General features: G+C 34.3%; 1 protein-coding gene across 1 annotated transcript; it reads right to left on the reverse strand.

Moving 5' to 3' along the window:
* Positions 1–611: 611 nt before the first annotated feature.
* On the reverse strand, positions 612–21,613 carry LOC117338747 (histone RNA hairpin-binding protein-like). Its single transcript, XM_033900057.1, has 8 exons — positions 21,359–21,613; positions 14,959–15,057; positions 8,450–8,542; positions 8,133–8,207; positions 5,746–5,802; positions 4,769–4,891; positions 3,821–3,955; positions 612–3,625 (listed from the first exon to the last, which is right to left on the reverse strand). The coding sequence occupies exons 1-8, from the start codon at positions 21,439–21,441 to the stop codon at positions 3,403–3,405; spliced, it is 888 nt and encodes a 295-aa protein (XP_033755948.1). The 5' UTR covers positions 21,442–21,613; the 3' UTR covers positions 612–3,402.
* Positions 21,614–21,796: the final 183 nt, after the last annotated feature.

Below are 21,796 nucleotides of genomic sequence, written 5' to 3' on the forward strand. Positions count from 1 at the left end.
ATAAGAATTGGTCATCATTGGCAGTAAGAAGATACTGGCTGTAGGATTTTCCTTAGTTTTTCTCTCTCACCTCCGACGAAAAGCTGCGAAAGCGAGACTAGTGGTTCTTTTCTGCCATGCAACAGCTACATCGTCAACATTTCACTTTTTAATGTTATGTTTAGCTCCATCATTAACCAAACTTGGTACATAATGTATATCATACAAATTTATGGTCCGGTGACTCTGAAAATTAGGGATTTTAGAAATCTGAACATTTAAAGTTTCATTTTTAGGTCAGTTTCTCGAAAGCCATTGGTGTTATTTCAACCCAACATTAATTTACTCCAATTGCATTGTCGTACAAAATGACTATTTACTTTACAAGATAGAGCTCATTTTGAAAATGTTGCCTGTTTTCACAATTTTTTTTTTTAATACCAGGTATGTTCAAATAAAATCAGTATTATTTGCTACTGAAAATAAAATGTATGTAAAACAGTGGTGCAATTCCAAATCATGGGCACGAAATATCACATCATTGTCCATAGTTTGCACTTTCTAGACCAAATCTAGAAATACAGGGCACCACTTTGAGGTTTACACCAGTATACAATAACAAACATGTCACATTGCAAGTCATCAAGTTTTATTTTTAATATATTGTACTGATATTTCAACTTTTATAAAAACAATATTTAGATCATACAGAATTAAATCTCTACTTCCTTGCATCTTCGAACACCAAATCTTTTCTCTTGATGATTTTAAAAGAATCATATAGATTTTATGTTTCTAGAATGACTAGTTTGTCGGTATCATTAAATATGTTATGAATTAAATTGTCATATCTAATACACTGTATTCCATACAATCAACACCCTACCTTTCATAAATTATGTACCCATCACACAGGTGCAAGGCAATTATCTTTTCACCCCTCTAGTCCACTGTATAGGGTAAAAAGCTCCTCTAGTATACAGGAAAGTGAAAGTCCTTACTAGTTTGGGATGGGGACAGTCCCCTCTAATATGAGGGAAGTCCCTTCTAGGTCATTATTACATGTTAAGAGTCTCTAGTAAGGAGGTTTCCCTTCAGTATTGGGTATTCCCATCTATTATTGGGCAGCTTTCTGTAGCAAGGGGGTGGTTGAGGAAGTCCTCTCTGGTATAGGAAATGTCCCTTCAAGTAAGAGGGATTTCCCTGCTGTCTGGGGTATTCCCTTCTAATACTTGTAGCCTCTTCAGTAAGGGGGTGTCCTCAACAGCAGGGAATCTCCTCCAGCTCTAGACTAGTATAAGGGAAGTCTGTTATAATAGGTGGGAGACATTCTCTTCTAATATAGGAAAGTCCCCTCATACGTCTATCATTAAATTTGAGCATGCAGTCCCCGCCAATACTGAATCTCCTGAAGAATGGGAAAATGCATCCCCCATCTTGTATGGAAGTGTACATGGTAGCTAATTAAATACAACACAGTATATTTGTTTTATCATCAATACTTGTACCTACTGCACAAGATAATAATTTAGCCATTTTTTTTGTTTTGGTAATTTCAGTTTAAATCTGGTATAACTATCCAAATTATTACAATATTATTACTAACTACTCTCACAACTTCAGTTTTACAACACAAAATAACTATCGTTTTCTTTTTAACAGGCATAATCACTCGTATTCACATGCACAACGGAAAAAAGCATATTTTACAACATACCAGTTTATCCAAAGAACAGATACATCACACTCCGTAAAATAGCCAATAACATCACATATAAAGAAGTTCTTGACTTTCTCAGAAATATTTTATAATTATAAAGAGCACTATTTCACTCATACTCCGCCAAAATTAACGCACAGACTTAAGTTATTTACTATTGTCATAGTTGATATTATGGTTGATCTTTATATATTTTGAATAAAAAAAAAATTTACAAACTAAAATAATTTTACACTTCTACGTATATTATGTATACTTTTATTTCATATATCAATATGAGAAAAAGGTTTACAGTCAACTAAATAATCTACATATTGCTGGTTAACACCACATTTCACATTAAATGTTCCAATAATTGAATACCTAATCAATAATTTTATGGTTATGGCCTAGACAATGTTTAATGGAAATTTGACCTTGTCCTTACTTTTGCTATCAATTTACTAGATGATGGTAATTGTTTAACCTTGGACTATGACTTATTAATCATGGTTTTCTATCATCAATCATTGTTGGACTATCAGTATAATATCAAAACTATTTTGGGATTAACAGGAACCCCCAAAAAGTGATAAAATAAAATTTACCTTAAAATGCTTTAAAACAATATTTTTCAACACAACTTAATATCTCAAAGCCTATCCCACACAAGTCCTCCATTTTCGGGATTGTTTTACAGATATTTCCGTTTTTGTTCAAGATCAATCAATAATGATCATCTATCATTTGAGCAGTTGTGATGATTGATCATGATTTTTATATACAATCATCATGATTTTTATATAAAGTGATTCCTAACACTATTTGTCCTTGCAGTTGAAGTATACCCGAAAGTTAATTCTAATAGTTTAACCATGAGTTTATGAAGATATTTAAATAGTTATACCTGTAAGTTTATCAAGATATTTAAATAGTTTACCTGGGAGTTATATGATTTTAATAGTTCACCTGGTAATTATCAAGATATTTCAATAGTTTAACTTGTAATTTATTAAGATATTTCAATAGTTTACCTGGGAGTTATATGATTTTAATAGTTCACCTGGTAATTATCAAGATATTTCAATAGTTTAACTTGTAATTTATTAAGATATTTCAATAGTTTACCTGGGAGTTATGATTTTAATAGTTCACCTGGTAATTATTAAGATATTTCAATAGTTTAACTTGGAATTTATGAAGATATTTCAATAGTTTACCTGGGAATTTATAAAGATACATTAACAGTGAGTTGAACGAAGACAAAGATTTTATCATCAGAATTATTAGAAGCAAACCATACCAATGTTGGTTTTAGATGACGGAACACAAGACACCTACTTAACCTATTAAAAAACATGATTGAATCACACCCACTAAAACACAGTAAACAAAGCTCTTTGGGTATACATGAAAATAAATAAAATATTGTGAAAAGATACAATGATGAGAATTTTTAACATTAGGATTTTTTTTATTTCTTAAAATCCCAATGAATAGCTACCATTTGAGTAATGACATCTTTACCTCAAAGACACACTCAACTTCATTAGTTAAATAACAGTCTAATGATACATAAAGGGCATAAACAAAAACGTTTATAGCCTGTGTTGTTATGTAAGTATTGGTATCCTCAGGAATTATTCATTGTGGAGTAAAAAGCATGGTTTCTAAAACTTTATATGTAGGGAAACGTTTCAGCTACCCTTGTCTCACAATGTTTCTCAGTCAAAGGTATTTTTTTCTGGTTTCAGACACAAATCGATATCAAAATTGTCCAACATACTCTGATCCTGGGCTACCTGTTCTGCCCATGAACCCTTATCCTCATCTCCATGGTCAACAGATGAGACATCACAGTCTTCCATAGAAATTGATGGAGTTGAACTCCGATCCCCAATCTCTGAAGCACTCTCAGATGATGTGTCCGCAAAAAGACCTTCAATACTGAAATACAAATTACTCAGAAATGTAAAGTTTATGTCTGTAGGTGTAATACTCAACACATTAACAGATTTTAACTAGTTTTGCTTTAGTGACAAAAACATGTTTCCTCTTTACTTACAAGCAGAAATTACACATGACTGTTTTGAAGCTTACTCAAGATATCTTTCCCACTGAAAAAATAATTAACCTAATTACCTCTGCCCAGGTGTACTCGAGTTGTTCCAGCGATGAAGCCCTAACCTCCACAATCTAACCTGCTGATCCCAGGACCGACGACTACATTTCTGGTTTTTGTCTGGTGTCCGCGGGTAACCTTTCTGTCTATCCTGTCTAATTACATGAATATATCATATTTCAAATGTTTTTCAGGTTACCAAGTTGAATCCTGAACATGGGTTCTGAATGTCAAATAGTGTTTTATATTGCATTGTACTGAAATTAACAATAGGTAATAATGTTTGTAAATATAAATGAATCAAAATTCTTTTAAAACAACCATCATGATTTTAAAGCCTACCAAGTTTCAAAGAAACTGGCTGCCATAAAATCAAATACTGAAATGAGCAAAAGGTAATAACCTTTGTAAAAATATTTGAATCAAAATTCTTCTCAGGGGAACACAACTTCATATCATTATCATAATGTATACGAAGTTGCAACAAGATCAGTTCAAAAATGCAGACTGCCAGCTAAAAGTTTACACTGGACAGACGACACCATATATCAACAAAAGTTAACACATCAAATTTGGGTGCTATCAATTTCTATGCTCCAGACGTCCAGGGCATCCAGTTGACCCTGGACTTCTAGCAATTTCAGAAGTCAAATCACCATTTCTCAGAAATATGAAGGGTCAAAAACATTATTTTCAAATAGACATGCTTCTTCAAAGTCAAGAGGTCAAATCTGATTTTGGAGTGTCAAAAACATACTCAAGGGTCTACAGGATGCCCTGGATGTCTACGACAGAAACTCTGTTCTTACAATGGTTTATTTATCAACCAATATTTCAAAGGAGCACAGAAAAGAATGTACTTTCAAATGTGAATAATTTTTCAAGATTAACCGACAAGTTTTTTTTACATTCAGTCCCTTTTGATTTTTCAAGATTAACCGAACACAGTTTTTTTTACATTCAGTTACCTTTTGATTTGTGCTATGTAGTTGTCATAAGCAATGGTGTTTTTGCCGTAATCTAGTGTCTTTTGACGTCTGCTGAGTGTTACTTCATCCTTCTCCATTTCAACATCTGTTCTGCTATTCTCCCTAAAGAATAAGATATGAATAACTGTATTACTATTTGATAAATTCCTGACTTTACCAACACATTTTCCAAGATGTATCAGTTTAGTATTTCAGAAAGTTTGGCTTTTTGATATACAGTGCCTCATTTCAGAGGTTTGGTCAATTGCTAAGCACATGACAGACTTGCACATCTTATAATACAAAATTTGAATTTTTTTTCCTTTCAAATTTTAAATAATAATTTTTCTAGCATGGTAACTTTCACTTAATCTTAGGATTAACGACGGTTTTTGTATGTGACACATGTTATATATTTATAGCAACAGATGAAGATATTAGAAAAACAACCAAAAAGACTTATGCCTTATGGACCTAAAACTATATAGTACTGGAATAACTTCAATAAATCTTTGACTCGAACAACTTTGTACTCCTGAATATTGTGGAAATACTTCAAATTTGAAAGCATATGGTCAGCATATGAATGGGATTTTACAAACATTTAATTTGGAAAAAGCATGCAGCATGCACAAGAGAACATTTTTTAAAATCAGTTTTTTAACATCAGTTTTAACCATGAAAGGGAAGTATCAATATTTAACATCAAGAATAAACTATGAAAGGAAGTACTCTCTGGCAGACATCAAGACAGTCATTGAAATTTCGGATATATCACACAGACATCACAACTATTGGCGATCTTGATATATATATAGGCATTTAGTGAATATAGTTTTAACATATCATCTGAAAATACCTTACCGTCTAGGACTAGTTTTAACATATATCATCAATACCTTACCATCTAGGACTAGTTTTAACATATCATCAATACCTTAGAATAAGGAATTTGTATTTGGTTCTAAATTACAAACCTGAACACTTTCTTGGAGTTTCTCTTGTTATCTGTCAATTCCAACTTCCTACGAAATCTACAACATCCATCATAAACGATCTTCAAGGCTGGACAAATCATTATTTAAGTTAGGTCTAAAAAATAATATACTTGCTTCCGCTAACATGCCAGAAACAAGGGCCCAATGGGCCCAAATCGCTCACCTGCAATGCAGTGATCTTTTCATATATGGATCCTGCAGTTATTTGAAAGCATGCTACATGACCAATATAATGTCTCTCGGCACTTAAGCTATTCACTAAAAGTCATTTAAAGATTTAAGCATACTTGATCAACGTGACCTTGAATGTGAGTCAGGGTCATTCATTTGAACAAAGTTGGTAGCCCTTCACCCCAGCATGCTACAGACCAAATATCAACTCCCTTGGACGCTTGGTTATTGAGAGGAAGTCGCTTAAAGATTTTAGCCTTTTTGACTGCTGTGACCTTGAATGAAGGGCAAGGTCATTCATTTCAACAAACTTGAGAGCCCTTTACCCCAGCATGCTACAGGCCAAAAATTCGGTCTCTGGGACTCTTGGTTATTGAGAAGAAGTCGTTGAAAGATTTTAGCCTTTTTGACTCCTGTGACCTTGAATGAAGGTCAAGGTCATTCATTTGAACAAACTTGATAGCCCTTTACCCCAGTATTCTACAGACCCAATAACAACTCCCTGGGACTCTTGGTTATTGAGAAGTCATTTAAAGATTTTAGCCTTTTTGACTCCTGTGACCTTGAATGAAGGTCAAGGTCATTCATTTGAACAAACTTGGTAGCCCTTTACCCTAGCATTCTACAGACCCAATATCAACTCCCTGGGACTCTTGGTTATTGAGAAGAAGTCGTTTAAAGATTTTAGCCCTTTTGACTCCTGTGACCTTGAATGAAGGTCAAGGTCATTCATTTGAACAAACTTGGTAGCCCTTCACCCCAGCATGCTACAGACCCAATATCAACTCCCTGGGACTCTTGGTTATTCAGAAGAAGTTGTTTAAAATTTTAGCCTTTTTGACTCCTGTGACCTTGAATGAAGGTCAAGGCCATTCATTTGAACAAACTTGGGAGCCCTTCACCCCAGCATGCTACAAGCCAAATATTAGGTCTCTTGGTTATTGAGAAGAAGCCGTTTAAAGATTTTAGCCCTTTTGACTCCTGTTACCTTGAATGAAGGTCAAGGTCATTCATTTGAACAAACTTGGTAGCCCTTCACCCCAGCATGCTACAGGCCAAATATTAGGTCTCTGGGACTCTTGGTTATTGACAAGAAGTCGTTTAAAGATTTTAGCCTTTTTGACTCCTGTGACCTTGAATGAAGGTCAAGGTCATTCATTTGAACAAACTTGGTAGCCATTCACCCCAGCATGCTACAGACCCAATATCAACTCCCTGGGACTCTTGGTTATTCAGAAGAAGTTGTTTAAAGATTTTAGCCTTTTTGACTCCTGTGACCTTGAATGAAGGTCAAGGTCATTCATTTGAACAAACTTGGTAGCCCTTAACCCCAGCATGCTACAGACCCAATATCAACTCCCTGGGACTCTTGGTTATTGAGAAGAAGTCGTTTAAATATTTTAGCCTTTTTGACTCCTGTGACCTTGAATGAAGGTCAAGGTCATTCATTTGAACAAACTTGGTAGCCCTTTACCCCAGCATGCTACGGACCCAATATCAACTCCCTGGGACTCTTGGTTATTGAGAAGAAGTCGTTTAAAGATTTTAGCCTTTTTGACCCCTGTGACCTTGAATGAAGGTCAACTTTATTCATTTGAACAAACTTGGTAGCCCTTCACCCCAGCATGCTACAGGCCCAATATTAGGTCTCTGGGCCTTTTGGTTATTGAGAAGAAGTTGCTTGAATGGAAAAGTTGACGCCGGACGACGGACGCCGCGCCACGGGCAAGTGAGCTAAAAATGGGGAAGATAAGTCAGGAAATCTTCTTTGATATTTTCTAAATGGTTTTTACTTACTTTAAAACTTTCAATATGTAAAAGGCATCTGGCCTTCCTTGAAAATGGCCGAAAATGTTCAGGGTATGCTCAAAATTTTAGGGTCAGCAAGGTTAGCGGAAACAGGTATTTTTTTTAGACCTTTTGAACTGCATTCATATAAACATATAAACAGTAATTGTCAAGGTCTTGAAACAACCCTGTTTTCAGTTGCAGCTATTCTGAAAGTTTTTCTTTCTATTGTTACCAGTAACAGTTACACATATTGAAGATCTATCAAAACTATTCTAACACAAATTCCAAATACCTTGATATTTACTCTTTACCTTTAACACAAGATACAACAAAAACAACAAACAAAAATTCTAAAAATATAATTCCAAGACAACATAATTAACACAAGATAACTAGAAACATACCTGCGACTTTCTTTTTCACCTTCCTCCAGACTGTTTGATGTGCTGTTAACATCTCTTTTTATCTCAGGTGTGTATCTGAATTAAGCAACATACCAGTAACTTTTCCCATCCAACTCAGTAATTTTCACCTTATTAATTTACAAAGTACAAGTTGATACTGTTTACATTTGAGAAAAGAAGTCCATTCATGTATACAGATGGACCCCATTTTGACTGAAAAGGACTTCCCATTCATAAAATACCTATACATGTACTCCCATTAACATTATGGAAGATAGGAAAGCATTTATATGTATGCACAAAAATATGGAACCAACCGGCAAATTCCTAAATCAGGAAAATCTTCATCTTTCAGACTGATCTTTGTGAACTTTTGGTTGTCCAACTCTTTCCAGCAGGAACGCCGTTCTCTGAAAATAACAGAATTCATATAACAGAAAATAACTAAGAATGAAAAGAATATGCAGATGACCCTGACAAAAAAAAACAAGAGATCCCAGAGGGATCTTGGCGCCCACCATTGAATGATCTTCATAAGTTCCATGTCAGATTGATCTTTTCTCTACTTTTTCCTTCATTGTACTAATCTATGCAAATTGAGACATCCCTCCAGTACTTTTTAAACAAGGGAATCCTAGCTATATAAGAAGTTTGAGATTTAACGGTAATGGCTGTTTGTTTGCCAGGTTGTTTTCAGGACAGACTGGTCCAAAAATGCAATACAAGGGACCAGGGGGAACCTACTTATGAAATTTGAGCAAGATCCATTAAGTACTTTGAGAAATAGAGATAACAAACTTCAATTGTCAAAATCCAAGATGGCGGTCTGTCGGCCATATTGTTTTCCAATTGATCTCAAAATGCAATAAGCATAAAGAGGCACCAAGGGGAACCTCCATATGAAATTTGAGAAAGATCCCTTCAGTACATTCTCAGAAATAGCGATAACAAACTTCAATTGTCAAAATCCAAGATGGCTGCCTGTCGGCCATGTTATTTTCAGATTGGTCTCAAAATGCAATAAGCATAAAGAGGCACCAAGGGGAACCTCCATATGAACTTTGAGAAAGATCCCTTCAGTATTTTCTCAGAAATAGCGATAACAAACTTCAATTGTCAAAATCCAAGATGGCTGCCTGTCGGCCATGTTGTTCTCAGATTGGTCTCAAAACGCAATATGCATAACTAGGCACCAAGGGAAACTTACATATGAAATTTCAGAAAGATCCATTCAGTACTTTCTCAGAAATAGTGATAACAAACTTCAATTGTCAAAATCCAAGATGGCTGCCTGTCGGCCATGTTGTTTTCCGATTGGTCTCAAAACGCAATATGCATAACTAGGCACCAAGGGGAACCTTCATATGAAATTTCAGAAAGATCCATTCAGTACTTTCTCAGAAATAGCGATAACAAACTTCAATTGTCAAAATCCAAGATGGCTGCCTGTCAGCCATGTTGTTTTCTGATTGGTCTCAAATCGCAATATGCATAACTAGGCACCAAGGGGAACCTACATATGAAATTTGAGAAAGATCCCTTCAGTACTTTCTCAGAAATGGCGATAACAAACTTCAATTGTCAAAATCCAAGATGGCTGCCTGTTGGCAATGTTGTTTTCAGATTGGTCTCAAATCGCAATATGCATAACTAGGCACCAAGGGGAACCTACATATGAAATTTGAGAAAGATCCCTTAAGTACTTTCTCAGAAATAGCGATAACAAACTTCAATTATCAAAATCCAAGATGGCTGCCTGTCGGCCATGTTGTTATCCGATTGGTCTCAAAACGCAATATGCATAACTAGGCACCAAGGGGAACCTTCATATGAAATTTGAGAAAGATCCCGTCAGTACTTTCTCAGAAATAGCGATAACAAGAATTGTTTACGGACGGAGGGACGGAGGGACGGACGGACGGACCACGGACGCAGGGCGATTTGAATAGCCCACCATCTGAAGATGGTGGGCTAAAAAAGAAAAAAAGAGCTGAATTCAAAAAATAAAAAACTCCACAACACTTCAATTCATGCACCATCAGTGCTTTAACAAATAAACAAATAGCAGCTGAAGAATCCATAGCAACAAACAAATATTTTGTTTAGTTAGATATTACTCTGTAATCTAATTTCATCATCATTAACACACTAACGAGTATTTGTATGGCAACTTTCTGCAGCAGCAGCTGTAGCATACGGTCAACTTTTAATTTTGATCACCAAGGTGTTTGAATCATATGATAATACCAGGGGTCAACATTAACTTTTTTCTGCACTTGAATTCACTTGTCCTAATGAAATAATCACTTGTCTGACACAAGTTATTACTTTCAATTGCTACCAAATTATAATTATTGCTGGATATCCATATATCATGTGAATGTTAAAACAGCAATAAAATCTGTATCGACTTGATGACTGCACAAGTGAAGCTGAATAGAATGAATTTTAATAATGAGTACATGAAGTATCGGCTGTCATTACTACCTTGCTTTCACTTTTTGAGTTTCATACAATTCACGGAAACACAGTCCTACACTTTTGTTTCCTCCAAATCTTTTCCTCAATTCTGTTTTTTCTCTCTCCTCTTTGTAGTAATTATTACTTATTACATTTATATATTCGTCTCCTGTTTAGCAACATTTTAGCCGACATGCATGGTCACCTGATCAGCGTCAATGTAGTGCTTATATATATAATTAACTAACTGAAATAGCATTGCGTTAGTACTTCAAAGATATTGGTGATACTGATTGCATCTTTTCGAAAGCTCTCTGATGATATGTCAGTGTTTTTGTTTGGCCCGTTTTACCGCCGAATATCGGCCGTTTCCCCAATGCCAACAATGTTGTATTTTCCCAAAATTTCAATGAAGTTTCCCAAATTAATAAAGTTGAAAAAATAAAAAATAAACTGTTTCTTTTACCTACTTTCTGACATTTTGTAAATGATAACATCGCGATTTCCGAAGCCATAAAGTATTTTCCAAACCTAACTAATATGAACGTTATCACTTCAAACATGTAACATCATCCTGTAGGTCTAGAGGCGTGCGATCTTTGTTTTAGATCTTGATCATTAACCCTTTCGCTGTTAAAGCGGCCGAAACCGACAGCGTCCGTATTGGACTAAACCGCCCTAAACCGCCAATGTTACCTGTGTGTGTTTTGCCTGCAGATTACTCACTTCCCCTTTACTTTCACTTTTAAGTCTCGCGAGATCTCGCTAGAGCACTACTTCCTGTTTATGCAGACAACATGGCTGCTGGCTATACGATGCATATCAGGTTAAAATTACGATCGTAAGCAAAATTTTGACAGAAAAAACGAAAGTGTCATAAAATGGCGCATCTACTGAAGTCAATTGATAAGTTTGTTCACTTTAGTAACATATTTTTTCACGGATTTAATGAGAAAGACATCAGAAAAACTATCGGAAACATCAAAAGGGCACAGGATGATATTGATGATGAATCCAGCATAGATTTTTTCAGATAACGATCACGAAACATCGGTAGAGGACGACGATCCATTCTGACAAAATTTTGAATTTTGAATGGGATGTTGACCTATTTGTGAATATTTTATCGGACTTCGCCGAATATACAGTGGCAATTATCACTTGGATGAAAAACACAGATTTCTTTTTCAAAAGTTAATTCCAGCTAAATATTTGGACATTAATGCTACTGAAACGAACAGGTAAGTTGATAGAATTGACCTGATAAAAAATGGCGGCCGTAATATATGACGAGGAATGTGCTTTCAATATCGTTGTGTGCAAACGTGATCTACCATGATTGAGCTGCATACCGGGACTTGGAACAAATGGTCTATGTGTGTAAATGATTCTCAGACTCATTTAAATCACCAATATTAAAAAAAAAAACATTAATAATATGTTTTTGAACCATATTTTGACATATTTACCTGTTGTTACCTGTGCTCGTTTGCACCTGTGATTTGGTTTATTACCAATTTTTATGGTCTGTTATTTGGAAATACAGTACTACCTGTAATAATAAGTGTAAGAGTTTTTACCTTAGAAGGACCCAAAACTTAATCAATACCAAATTCATGCTTGAAATTAAAAGCAGTTTTATTTCATAGTTTACCTGTGTGATTTACCTGTATTACCTGGTGTAAGACTTGAATTGAGTTTTGGAATTTTTGCTCTAGTTGGTTGTTAGTTGTTAATAAGTGTCAAAACTATATTTGATGCAGTAAAAACAAACACAGCGACATTGTTATTCAATATTTTCATAATTTTCACCTTAATTACCATTTTTACCTGATCATATTACCTATAAATGATAACATAGGACCATAATGAATACATATTCTGAAGGGTAAAGGTACCAACCATTGCCACTCAAAATTTCATCAAAATCTATCAACAAATGACAAAGTTATCCTCAATAGAAAAAAACTTTCCAAAGAAGTCAAATTAGTCTCAATTAATTCAAATTATCCATATGCCTATATGGTAAGTAATGCAGCGTTCGAATTTAACGCTCGCACACTCGCTAAATGCGAGCTGATTTTTCATTTTGCGAGTAGAAAATTGTGGTACTCGCATTTTTCTGCGAGTGCATATAAATCCTCGTAAAACAGACACAAATAGTAAAACATCGACAAACACTTTAAACAAAAACCGACACACACACAATGCATTATTGGTGACGCTTGTACACAGCACTCGTTAGTTTCAAGCGTCTCAAAGACTACGATATACATTAATATATTGTAATGGAAAAGAAACGAGAGTTTCCGAGAAACAAAGCGTGACGTCTCGCTAGCATGGCTGACATAATTCAGCCGCTGCCGGAACATCAATGAAAAGATCGGCGAAAATAATGAGAGCAAGGACACATGTAGAGAAAGTAGCCCAACTCCTAAGAAAAAAGTGACATGCATCCCAAGGCCAACAAAACAAACTGTCGAGAAATGGGAGCGTGAACTGAATATTGACCTGGAAAAAAACCTTGACGATGATCATGTGCACGTTATTGAAATTTATTGCAAAACTTTGCAAAGAATATAGTCCCGACAAGTCATCATCAGTAAATATTTTGTTCTTACTTGAAATTCTATCAGCACTTACTGTATTGTCCATTTAAACGAAAAAATTCGGGGTTTTTTTCCAAATCACGAATATGTTGTAAAATCATGATGGACAGGGAATAGCATTTTAATTAGATAGAATTAATACTTATTTCATTATTAGTCAAAGATTTTATGAGAAATCATACGTGATTAAATCAAATGAAATGACTGATTTTTTTTATTTTTTGTTCTCTTGAAAATAAATTATAACATGTAAGTAATATATAGGATCAAAATCCTTCAATATTCATCTATCTTGAAGTTGATGATATTTGAAGGGAGTATACCCTGGCTGATATGAACAGTGAGTTAAATAAAATAAAAAACAAAACAAAAATTAATTGTATTTTGGCTCAAATAAAAACTTTATTTGAAGCAACTGTTCTTTTGTTTGTGGTTCTGAAAAGTAAAGATTATTTATCATAAAACATCTGTTATATTTAATGTTAACACATAATTTCAAAATTGCGAGTAAGTTTGTAATTTTGCGAGTTAAAATTTTATCCACTCGCAACAACGTGCGAGTTACTAAAAAAGTTAAATTCTACCCCTGGTAATGTGGCAACGAGAGGGTTAAAACGCTTTGTAATAGATGTCAGTGATTTCAAGCGCTAAAATGATGCAGACATCGTTAAACCAAAACTACACAATTAATTAGGATACTGATACACTGTGGAGAAGGTTAACAGACTTGGAGGGCGCAGGACTAGCGTCCCCTTGTATTAGGGGGCACGGTGACGCACTCGGAGGGAGCACGAAGCGTGAATATGGCGAGAGATATCGATAGCTAATCTAATTTTAATTATTTTTTGCATGTTCAGCAATAACTAATTTATTGTTGTGGTGTGTTGATTTCAGTGAAGAGTTCGCGATTTGCTCAAGCTAAGGCACATTAATGACGCGAGTGGAGATGAAAGATCGTTGTTTACGTTTTCGCTGCTAAAAACAGCGAGCCTGTGACGTCTCGCACACTGTATAATTATCAAAATCATATATTGATATGTTTAATTCTACTCAAAAATATGTGTACATACAACCACCCGGTGTGGGGCTTGCTACACTATCGGCTGTAGCCCAAGTAGGAGGGATTTCTATTACCCTGTAGGAGTGCAGTGCATGCAGGCTATGAATACTCGTTCTAACCGGGATTTGCCACCTGAACAAGGAGCTTTCGTTGACCGATTTAGAGGAACTTGTTGATCTTTTCAAAGGATTAAAACAACGAATTCAAAACTTGAATAGCAACAAGTCATATCTCACCATGATGGCATATTATAGGCACATTATGATTTCAGACCACTTATAATGTGCTCTTTTTGTAGCAAGCGATGTTTACTTTAATAATGCTGAAAACATGGTGAACTATATATTAATAAATTTATTTGACAAAATCAGTATTGTTTTTTTTTGCAATTTGGTAATTTCCCAAATTTCTCAAAATGTCGATGAATTATCCCAACTCAAAAGCCACAGAAGGCTGAAAAATAATGGGAACAAAAACACTGTGTGTATTGTTTGTTTGGGGTTCTGAATTAAGATATTATCATCGTGACTGAGCCTTGAATACTTCTGAAGTTCTTATGCGATACTTTGAATCATGCAATTTTGTATTCATCATGTCATGGACATAAATTTTATAACATTAGAGCACTTTGTGATTTTGGCATTTTTAAGAAGTTGTTCAGTTCATCCATTGCCTGCTTTCAATATGTTTGTGTTACCTTCTGTCATCAGAATGTTTTGTGAGTCGTTGGCCTTGTTTCTGGTTCAGTGGACTTCTTAGGGGACTCAGTGGACCATTTGAAAAGTATCTTTCATTTCTGAAAAATTAGAAATATGTGATGATTATGGACAAAACAATTTACTTTTACTATAGATTAGATCTATGAATATCTATATAGAGCAATGGAGGGTATTATCGTCAGGTTAAGTATGACTGCTTCATTACCAGTGAATACTGTTCATAAAAATAAAATAACTGTTGTAGGTTAAGCTCAGGCTAGTGTTGTGTTTACCCGAGTCTGACTCGTTTGTCACTTATACGAGGGAACATACTTTATTTGTATTTCCGGCCGAACAGATGCAGTTATCGTCAGGTGGAGGCAGTTATCGTCACCGTCAATATTTTCATGCGTTTTGAAATGTTTCTTGTTATAAACACAAAAAATATCATGTCTACGTTTAAAGAACATGCATTGATCAACAAAAAAATGCATTTAAACCGTTAAACAAATATGCAACCGGGCAAATATCATTGTCGGAAATGTTTTGGGTTTCTGCACGTGCTGCCCGAGCTTTCAAGCACTTTGCAACAGTGAACATTACATTCAGCATCGATGTTACGTATGCTAATACAATATTACGATATCAATAAATATCAGATGAAACTTGGAAGACACAGATCAAATACTGATATTTAATCAAAGTACTGAAAGTACTGTAGGAGGCGTTAGTCAGATGTAAAAGGAGATATTTGAAATAAAGCAAGAATACAAATTAAACTGATATCAACATGACTAAACATTTCCACTTAAATGTGTCAAACCAACCGGACATAATGGTTTTCACAGTCCTGATGAATGTAATGGTTTAGACTGTTCCGATGTACATAATGGTTTTAACCATCTTAAAAGTTGCAAACCTACTTCTAAAAGAAGTTAAACATTTCTTATTTCAATCAAACCTTTACTTAAAAAGTCAAACATTTTAAATTTTTTAAAATCAACGTCTACTTAGGTACATGTCATTAACATTCATACTTTAAACCATCTTTTATACTTAAGTAGTTCAAAATTTGCATTTATGTGTTTAAAACAAACTTATATTTTATAGGCCTGGGTATTAGAAATGACGAAACAATAAGATATGCATTTCGATAAGTTATAGCAATACACGATATGTATTGAAAATACAGGGAGTGTCTGCTACTTTTTTGTTGAAAGTGTACAATGTCTTTCAATATCTTGTAAACAAAATTGTTTATTCCTTTCTATTTTGATCTTAGAATAATACCAAAATTAGATTGACAGCTTTTAAAAGTTATTACACTTTTTTTTTAACAAAGACCTCATTTTGAAGGACAATTATTTCAAAATCAGATATCAATTCCATCTATTTTAATAGATCCAATGTCAATATTAACAATAAACTGTGATTTGTTGCTTTTTAATTTACCACCAAGATGTAGATAATAGCCTAGTAGCTATAGGTACTGTATATAAATATACAGCGTTTTACATGCAAAATATTGAAGAAAACTTTCATATTTGATATCAATTCAATATGATTGTATAAGTCCCTTGGGGTGGGGAAAGAACCCTGGGCCTATTTTTAAATCAGGATTGTGTAAAAATGTCAATTTAGCGAAATTGACCTATTTTGGTCCCATCCTTCAGCCCCCGGGAGGTTAACCCCAACATTCGTACAATTTTGAATACCCGTCCCATAACCATGCTACCATACAAATGTAGGTTTTATACCAAATTGTGCAATTAATCCATGAAATGAAATTGACTTTGGGTACAACCCCATAGGGATTGCTACCACACCAATGTGAGTTATATCCATAACTTAGTTTCAGAGAAACCAATTGACCCCTTTTGACCCTGCCCCCGGGGGTCAACCCCCACCATTTTTACAATTTTGAATCCCTACTCAAAAGGATGCTACCAGTCAAGTATGAGCTATATCGATTGCTTAGTTTCAGAGAAGAAGTTATTTATGTCAATTGAGCCAAATTGACCCCTTTTGAGCCAACAATTGAATTGCAGTTTAAGGACAATTTTTGATTTTGGCAAGAAAACATTCTTTAAAGGGCATGTCTGCATCATTTTTAATAATTTGCCCTTGAAACTTCGCACACACCTTCATAAGAGCCGGTTCTTTAAAATGTGAATGAAGGTCAAGGTCAGAGAGATAAACTCAATATTTGTAGCCAGTTACACATGTTACATGTATCGGTTTGCTAAATATCCAGCCTTCATGTGTATGTGCAGTTTTGGGTCATTTTTTCATTTTGGTAGGAATTTCTTTTTAAAAGTGCCATATCTGCGTCATTTTGATTATTTGACCTCGATACATTGCACACACCTTTAAAAGGGCTGATTCTTTAAAATGTGACCCAAATTAATAATTTTGAAAGAACTTTGAATTTTCTTCATCATTTGACCCCCGTGACCTTAAATAAAGGTCAAGGTCAAATATAAGTATAACATTTGTAGCCAGCCATACGTTATCGATGTGCCAAACATCAAGCCTTCATGTGTATATTATAGATAAAAGTGCAGAAACCTTTATTCTGCAATTTTGGATTATTTTTTAATTTTGGCTGGAGAAAATAGCTTTATGATTCTTTTCCAAGTGCCATATCTTTCTGCCATATTTTTATCTGATGACAATAAAATATGCACCTTCTGTTTCAGTGGACTATGTTCTTTCATATGAAATGAAAAAAATAATCAATATAAGATTTTTATTTTTGACATTCGAACCCATAACAAGTCGTTGGCCTTGACATTCTCTGACAATATATCATTGAGAAAAGTTTGCCCTAACCACGTGCTAACCAATTTCCAATGAAAATGAAACAAATTGTGCTAAAATATGTGTGATGAGTTTCCTATATAAACTATAGTAAAATGTATCCTCTCCCCAGGGAGAATGTGACACATAGGGGGCCATGAAATTAACAATTTTGATAAAATAGCTTAAGAACCTTTTGTACACCATTCTGCGATATCTTGGTCTTAAGAAGAAGACCGACGCATGACGACAGATCAAATTATAATGGTGTATATTATGAGCTGAATGTCAAAGGATTGTAAACTCTGTACAAATTGTATTATATTATCAGGTAGTCAGCCTAAATGTATGTTTCATATCTACCATATTAGAAGTTTGATGTTTTGTACGATATATATATATACTTAATTTTTACACATACATTAAAGGAGTTAGCTACTTTCATAAATTAAGATGTTTTTTCTAGAGTTTACTAGGCCGGATGAAATATGATCATGAGCAATCAGTATGGTCAATATGAGATTTGATAAAATGCCTCTCGTAGTCAACCACTCATGATCACTCAACTTCTTTTTGTAGGAGTCAATATTATATGTAGGAGAATTAAACTCTTGCGATGTCTGTTTCACACAAGTACAAAGAAATACATTATCACCTAAGCCGAAAAAATTCACACTTAAGTAGCAATAACACATAATAGTCAAAAACCCAATATATGTTATCAGTGGTAAGAAACAGTACTTATAAGCATTTTTGGCAATTTATCCTGAAACAGCTATATAGCCTTCCATATTTGACATCCAACAGATTGTTGCTTGTATATATATAGTTTTAAAGGTCAACACTGGAAAAAACCTAAATGGTTATACATGAATTCATAATAAATAGAATTATTGACAAAAAAGTTTCATTTATTTTCACACTTTCTGGAGACCAATAAGGAGATTGATGATCATTTTAAGGGATTTGTTCATGACATGAAAATCAAACATTTTTAATTAAATTTCAAAAGCAAATATAGATTTATTTTGAAAGTTATGAGGAATATTGATATTTGAGAAAGTCTTATATTATATGGATTTGATATATCGATTGCCAATAGATATACATGTATTTATCATTTTACATGAAAACAACAAAAAGTTATATTACATGAAAACATTTGAAAAGGTTGAATCGTGAGCTGAATAATATATAAATAAGACAAGCTGGTTCAATAATAATTTAGCATTTTCATATATATTACGAGTGCGAGTAGCTACTGCAGTAAACCTTATCACAAAAGCCCCGATTATGTATATTGTCTCTGTCGGGGAAGGTACAGCACAAATGACCACCACGACAGATATGTGCCAGTTTTCTTAGTTTTAAAAAATAAACGATCGAATTCCATCACGCCATCACCGATCACGTTAGGTCTACCGATTCATAGATTTGAAACACAGGGACTTCGATCAGTTATCGCAGTAATCCGAAGGGTTCTGGTGTTGATATCGCCTTAAAGCTGATTAAAGTCTGCATATAGTATATAGGAAGATCGTCAGAAAATTCGGACTATAATCGCAGTAGATATTGTGATTTTGTGGTCTGGCCAGGCTTGAACAACTTATCGTAAACAGTTTCGTCCTAAATAAACAAACGCTTATTTCAGTGGGTCAACAAACAGATTTAAACTTTGTAAGCAACTTGCCTTTAATTCATGTTGATAGATATTAATTTCTAGCGACAAACATCACACTTTGATGCTTCGTGTGAAGCCCGTGTCCACGTGCCTCCATTTTGACAGAGTGCTCGCTCACGAAAACAGACGGAACACGTGATCGCTAAATATCGGACCAAATCTCATAAAATCTCGTGAACAAACTACCAAGTTGTAAACAAAAGAAATGTTGTTAGCCAAAACCTGGATGGTATTATGAAAATCGGGAATTTGTTTGCGCTTGGTTGTTATGCCGTCTTTATTCCTAGTAGTTAAACAAGTGTCCTCTGTAAGGTAACGTCAGAATCTCGCAGTTACCTCCCTTCAAACAGTATTTTCGATATAGATTTGCAAAAATCGATGCAGGTGTAGATATTTACAAGACATTATTCTTATTGTTTATTCAAAACAGTTCCTGAAATGTTCACAACATTATAAGCATAGTTAATACATTTCTGTGCACATCTACTTTGAATGACGGACTACAATGACGTGCCTCATACTTGGAACTAATAGTATAAGCGAATCATTACCCCTAGTTATAGAAATTACCACCAGAGGTCTCAAATTCCGGGCTTCCGCCGAAGAGAAATTTATACTGAATATACCTTTTTTCATGTAATAGCACTTTATTTGTAGTCTTGATAGTTTTCATAAATGTATATATAGTTCAACTACATCATATATGAACCGAAAGAAACTACAAAATGAACTGTGAAAGGAAATATAACGAAAATGAAAGTGAGAGATTGTGACGTCACAACTCGTAGGTGATTGTAATATGGCAGGCGTAAACGCCTCCATAAAAATCAAATCTTAAATTTAGAACAAACAATTGGGTCTTCTAAAAGACTAGGTTATTTATTTCAATTATGCAAAACTGACGATAACTGCCTCCAGTGTACCAAATTGTGGCAGTTATCGTCAGGCCGATTTATGGCATCGAAGAAGCCCGGATGTGCATACAACGCGGGTCAACTTAGCAGACGCGGCGGAACTTATATCACAAACATTCCAATGTTTGCTTCGAGATTTGGATATTGATAGGAGAAATATGATGCACTTACCTTATTAAGTGACGTAAGAACATCAGAAAATTATGACGTGAAGATTATTAAAATATTTAAATGTAAATATTATCTGTTTGGAAACTTTGTCTGAATGAAAATAAGGCCAGAAACGTTCTAAAACATCACAAATTTGTTCAATGAAAACAACAGCAATTTGACTTCAACATTTAATGAAATATTCAAAACTTTTGTAAAAACTGACGGTAACTACCACCTGACGATAATACCCTCCATTGCTCTATTAATTTCTTTTTACATTTTCAGTGAATTTGTAATTTTTGTTTTTAATTGAGTTTTTTCTTCTTCTTTTTTTTGAAATCGTTATTTCTTTCAACCGATGATTTTTTTTTCCAGACTGTCTTTTCCTGTAATTGATTTTCCTGAAATAGTCGATTTAGTATGCTTTGATCTTTATTCTCATATACATGTACAGTTGCTAATATTTTTTAATGCAACGTGCAATAGGGTATCACTTGAAATCGGATTATGCAAATTTTATCAGCGGAAGGAGCAAATAATTTTCTACAATTATATGTGTGAAATTGAAAGAAAATCCATTGAAAACAAAATCATAAACATTCATTGAAAAATTTGTCAAAATGAATTAGGTCTAATGACCTATGCGTATATATATTCCGATTACTTTTGTCCTGGTTCTGTATGTGACCACGTTAAATAGACATTTATATAAAATATACTGATTGAACATCGTTGAATAATAACTGTTCTTCTTACTTTAGAAATATACTGATGATTAGGATGCTGTAGACTAATAATAGAGTTCTAGCGCCAAAAAAAATCCCGGGAGTGTGACAAAACCACATTGTTTACCTTTCTGTGTTCTCGTTTCTGGCTGTTCTTCTTCTGTATGCTGATCTCTGCCGTCTTTCGTTTCTTGGTGAGTTTTCCGACATTTTTCTTTTTCGAAAATGTACAATAAAATTTTTAAATGATTAGTCTAGACCTAGTTTTCTTTTCACCCTAAAACGTCCCCTACGATTCAGCCCTATCAATAAATGTGTCCAACAAATTTCGCGCCAGCTTCCTACGCAAGCGCATTTCTTCGAATACACATTATGAATATTCATAAGACATTACTATAATTAAAATGCATCGTTAAAAAACAAATTAATATCAATGTTTCTTTTTATAATTATTATATCAAAAGAACTAAACCACTTAGAATTTTTTTAATATGCAAAACAGTAAATAAGGTGCTTGCCACCGAAACAACTTCCTGTCTACACATGCTAAGAAACGAGTGATCTG

Source organism: Pecten maximus, chromosome 12, assembly GCF_902652985.1.
Source record: "Pecten maximus chromosome 12, xPecMax1.1, whole genome shotgun sequence".
Classification (NCBI taxonomy): domain Eukaryota; kingdom Metazoa; phylum Mollusca; class Bivalvia; order Pectinida; family Pectinidae; genus Pecten; species Pecten maximus.